The following is a 5,263-nucleotide window of genomic DNA, read 5'->3' as shown; positions in this document are numbered from 1 at the left end:
TATTCTTGACAAAAGAATCATCATAATGTTAAAAAAAATTCAGAAGTAAGAAAGCTAAATGATGTGAATAACTTTAAATGAAGTTGGGATCATACCTAATAAATTTTATCAAGAAAATCATAAAACAAACGTATCTATTGCATTAAAGATCATTTGAAATAATCCCGTTACAATATTTAATTCACCATAATTAGTTCCTAAATATTCTCAACCTCTTAACATAAGGTTGGTTTTTTTCCTCTATTAACAAAAAGTTTGTTGAAAATCTTGAAATTTAATATGGATTATCTTTCCTTTATTTCCCCTTATGTTTCGTAACGCCAAAGTTACAAGCTATACATGGACTCTTATATGATGTAAATTTCCAATCATATTCCTAGTATAACACAATTTCCATGACTTTGACGAATTCTACAAAGACCTCGAAACCTATTTGTCTTCTTCTTCATACGATCAAGACTACAAACAAAAGTCACTGATCACTCTTTTCTTGTTTAAATCATCAATTCCCAGTTCCAGAAATCCACAAAAGATGATGAAAGAACTGTTCCAGAAAAGGCTTAGTGCCTTTTACAACAGTTTGAGTTTTCACAAACAAGATTTTTGGCAAAACTCTGATGTTGTTGTTATCCATTCAAACCAAGAAAAAAACTCATCAAATTCTCAGTCAAATCAATTCTACTTATGGCTTATAGGTGAAGAACTGAATGATACAACTACGATTTTCACTGTCTATGGGATATATTTTTTCTGTACTCAGAAGAATTTTTCCAAGATTCGTTCTTTGTGTTGTTGTGCAACTTTGATGCAGAAAATTCCTGTTTCTGTTCAATTGAAGGCTAAGAACGATGAGGGGTTTGCGTTAATTGATGCTACGATACGTAACGAGAGAGTAATTCACAACAATAAGATGTTTTATGATGATGTTGAGGATCGTTGTTGTCCGTTTGTTGTTGGTTATATAGCAGGTGAGTATCCAAAGTCTAAGCTTTTTTGGAGTTGTATTAATGATTTAGAACCTAAAAAGTATAAAGCTGCAACTGTGAATTCTGGTATTGATAAGTTGATTAATACTGCTGAAAAAACAAACTTTGGTTTTGGAGTTTTTAATGAGAAAGAGGTGTCTAAATCAGTTGAATTTACTCCTCCTATGCGTAGTTTTAGTCCTATTGTGAATGTTGGCAAGGAAAAAAGAAGTTTGAAAACAAAAAGGGATTTGAGGGATAAGCATGAGAGCAATTTGTGGAGTGAAAATGATGAGCAAGTGTTTTTGCAGTTCTTGGAAAATCGAAATAAATCTGCTCCGAAAACGAAGGAAAATAGGTTTAAATTTGAACATGAAGGTTTGAGGGAAAGGAGGAGCAATTTGGGTTCTAGTATTGACAAAACTGAGGTCCTTTGGGGTGAGGGAATTGAAATCAAAGAGAAAGGCGAATCGAGTAAATCGGTTAGCAGTGTGAATGAAAATCCTTTACCAACTACCAAAACTGATGAGAATGTTTTGTTGTTGATGAAGAATCTTAATCTGTCCGCTGCTTCCTCTAGTGGAAAACAGGACAAGTTGAGGGTACCAAACATACATGGTGATCAGTTGTTTAAGTTTCGAGGAAGTTGGTTGGATGCTAAAGAAGACAATTCGAAGGAAGGAAACAAAACTGGTGATCAGCTGTTTAAGGTTGGGGCAAATAGATTTGATGGTAAAGGCGACAAGGCAAAGGAAGGAGGCCAAAATGATGATCAACTCTTCACATTTGGAGCAAATAGATTGGATGGTAAAGGTGACAAGGCGAAGGAAGGAGGCAAAAATGATGATCAACTTTTCACGTTTGGAGCAAATAGATTGGATGGTAATGGCGACAAGTTAAAGGAAGGAAACAAAACTGGTGATCAGATGTCTAAGGTTGGGGCAAATAGATTGGATGGTAAAAGCGACAAGTTAAAGGAAGGAGGCAAAAATTATGATCAAATCTTCATGTTTGGAGCAAATAGATTGGATGGTAAAGGCGATAAGGCAATAGGAGGCAAAAGTGATGATCAACTGTTCAAGTTTGGAGCAAAAAGCTTGGATGGTCAAGAGGACAAGTCAAAGGAAGGTAACAAAAATGGTGATCAGCTGTTTAAGTTTGGAGGAAATTGGCTGGATGCTAAAGAGGACGACAAGTCAAAGGAAGGAAATAAAGATGGTGATCAGCTGTTTAAGTCGGGAGAAGGTAAGAAAGATGGTGAAGAAAATAGGCTACTCGGGATCCCCGATCAGCCTAAATTGATGGAGGAGGAAGAAGACGTAAAGAATGTCAAGCTTCTTAAAGAAAGATTGACAGGCTTCTACTCAAGCTGGAGGGAATACAAAGAAGAGGAATGGGGAAAATCAGATGTTTTGGTGATTGGTACTCAATCAATGGGACCACTTGAAACCTTGTCTCGTCCTATATCCTCTAGCTTCTTAGTGTGGTTGCTTGATCGTGAGTTTCCGGAAACCACAGCTGTTTTTGGAGACACTGGAATAGAATTGCTTTGCACCAAGGAAAGTTTCTCCAGGCTTTATACAATTGGAAGTCGTATAACAATGGATGGAATATTTACTGTTTCTGTCCAACTGAAAAAAGGAGGGGAACATTGTGTAGATTGGTTAAAAAGGACTTTGTGCCAGGTGAATACTGCGCTGACGTCTGGAGAAAACCGATGCCCGCTTGTTGTTGGATGTATTAAAGGGGAGTCTATGGAGATGGAGGCTCTTTCAAATTCCAAAATGTTTGAAGTTGCATATGTAGACAATGCTTTAACTAATCTGCTTGAACATGGGAATTTTGAGAAATCTGAAAGCTTTGCAGCTCTACAGCCAACTTTACGTAAGCAGTTTCAGTTGTTGTCTCTGGGGACGTGCAGTGGTGAAAAGACAGCAAATGCAGTATCATTTTCTGAGTTAGCCAAGATTAAGTCGATGGATGATAAATCTTATATGTCACATGCATCCGAAGAAGAGAAGTTATTGCTGGAGAAGAAGGGTGATACATCGTCTTTGTTGCTTACTGGTAGTAGTGTGGATACTAAACGATCTGTTGAAGAAAACAAGGTATTTGAGGAGGGCAATAAGGGAAGTTTGACTAGCAAAGTAGAAGAAAACAAGATGTTCGAAGAGGACAATGTGGAAACCTCTACCAAAGAGGACGGTGCAGAAGAAAAGTTAGTGGCTGAGGAACAAAATATGGTATGTAACCCTGAAAAGAGTAACTTATTGCAAGAGAAGAGGTGTGAAGAAAGAATGGATTACACTGTCCAGCCAACTGGGATAAAGGATGCTGCATCAGAAAATTCTTTACCAGATGATCTCATTGGCAGCTCGAGGAAGAACTCTGTTGGTTCTGATCGCGAAGATGATGATTGGACTATAATTGAGAATGATTCTGAAGGGAAAGAAACAGAAGTAGCTGAGAAAATAAGCTGGAAAAGGTATTGTCATCTTATATTTTCTTTGAAGGGGAGCCTTGGCGTAACTGGTAAAGTTGCCGCCATGTGACCAGGAGGTCACGGGTTCAAGCCGTGGAAACAGCCTCTTGCAGAAATGCAGGGTCCGGCCCTTCCTCGGACTCCGCGCATAGCGGGAGCTTAGTGCACCAAACTACCTTTTTTTTATTTTCTTTGTCGCTTAGTCTGTTGTAGACAGTAATTAACTCTTTGTTCATGTTTTATAGGTGGTTCATGGTTAAAACAGCAAAATCATTTGGTCTGAAAGACAAGGTGTCTGATGAAGCACCATCAAAGGAGGATTAAGGCTGTTTCATTCATAGCAGCAATGTTTTCTCTGTTTGATTAGCACAAGACTGCTCTTAATTCTCAGTCAATAATTCTCATTACTTTCCTTAGAACTTCAGAACTTATCTTAAACTATCTTGCCTCCCCATTAGTTATATGTACCTTCTTTTGTCTTATGATGTCTATTTTTGCTTGGAACAAAGTTTAATTAAGGCTGCTTCATGTGCATAGATAGCTGCAAATTTTCTTTCCTCTGTTTGATTAGCACAAGAATGCTCTTAATTCTTAGTCAATTATTTTCACTGCTTTCATCAGAGAAATTAATTGATATGAATCAACATACATATTCTTTTAGACTCTATATTAGAATAGGTGAGATATACCCCATCTATGTTCTAGATTGGTAGATAAAGTATTTACGAGAATTGGACTCCTTTTTTTCCTCCTCTTGTTCAAACGAATTTGACTACGTAATACATATTCGTTCTTTTGTCTTTTGATGCCTATTTTTGCTCGGAACAAACTCTGATTAAAGGTGTTCATCGATCAGTTTGGTACTATTTTGATATATTTTAATTCGGTATATTTGGTTTTCCGTTTTTAAAAATGTTATACCAATACTATACAAAGTAAATTCACTATGTTTCAGTTTTACATATTTTTGGTTTCGGTTTGTGTAGGATTTATCAAGTAATCATTGATTAATTAATATGTATGCTTACCTTAATTCTATCTCCTCTACCACCAAATCACTCCCTTGAAATTTTAAAATCTTGGTTTCTCCTTGAGAAACATGGAAATTGAGTTCTCAAAAATACCACCATACATCAACTAAAAGAACATTAGAAGGCTATGACTTCTACATCATCGATCATCACTGTCATTGCTTACGCCTTCCTAATATTTTTTCAAAAATTCAAACAAAATTATAGAGATGATCCATAAGTCATTTAGTACTCTCTCTCATATGGAACGTCCTCATTGCACTTACACATTTTATTTGTTTTGGTGTATCATAACTTAAGGCGTTAAGGCGGAGCTAGAATTTTTAGTTTATAGATTCTACACTACAATTATTTTTGTTTACTGGGTTTAAGATATTTTATTTATATATATTTAATGAATTCTTCAATATAAATGTAGAATTTGATTTAAAGCTATTGGATTTTGAACTGATAGCTATAAGATTGTGGCTTCGCCCCGAACATAACACATGCATAGATCTTGACTTAGTCCTAACTCTATGACAGACAAGAGACATATGGAGGATATTCCCATCAAAATAATTGAAGTCTATGGCATCGAGACATGTTGAAAGACATATGGAATAAACAGATTTGATAATAAAACTTACCATCGCGTATAATAACGTTTATATTTTCGGATAATTTAATGTAAATAGTATCTTATACTAATGTCACAAAACTATCAAAACAATCTAAAAGTTAGAAAGTTTACCTCAGAAACTCTTTTTCATTTTTTAACTATAGAAAACTTTGACCTCTTTACC

General features: G+C 35.8%; 1 protein-coding gene across 1 annotated transcript; it reads left to right on the top strand.

The window, feature by feature from the left end:
• Positions 1-334: 334 nt before the first annotated feature.
• On the top strand, positions 335-3,981 carry LOC107813364 (uncharacterized). Its single transcript, XM_016638624.2, has 2 exons — positions 335-3,450; positions 3,693-3,981. The coding sequence occupies exons 1-2, from the start codon at positions 533-535 to the stop codon at positions 3,769-3,771; spliced, it is 2,997 nt and encodes a 998-aa protein (XP_016494110.2). The 5' UTR covers positions 335-532; the 3' UTR covers positions 3,772-3,981.
• The last annotated feature ends 1,282 nt before the right edge of the window (positions 3,982-5,263 follow it).

Source organism: Nicotiana tabacum, chromosome 17 (genome assembly GCF_000715075.1).
Source record: "Nicotiana tabacum cultivar K326 chromosome 17, ASM71507v2, whole genome shotgun sequence".
In the NCBI taxonomy this organism is placed as follows: Eukaryota; Viridiplantae; Streptophyta; class Magnoliopsida; order Solanales; family Solanaceae; genus Nicotiana; species Nicotiana tabacum.
This window is presented reverse-complemented; position numbering and strand designations above follow the sequence as displayed.

Bases quoted from the DNA above. Each gene is read 5' to 3' on its own strand.
- LOC107813364 (XM_016638624.2), top strand. From the start codon at position 533: ATGATGAAAGAACTGTTCCAGAAAAGGCTTAGTGCCTTTTACAACAGT. The intron at 3,451-3,692 runs GTATTGTCATCT...CATGTTTTATAG, and splicing joins GAGAAAATAAGCTGGAAAAG to GTGGTTCATGGTTAAAACAG.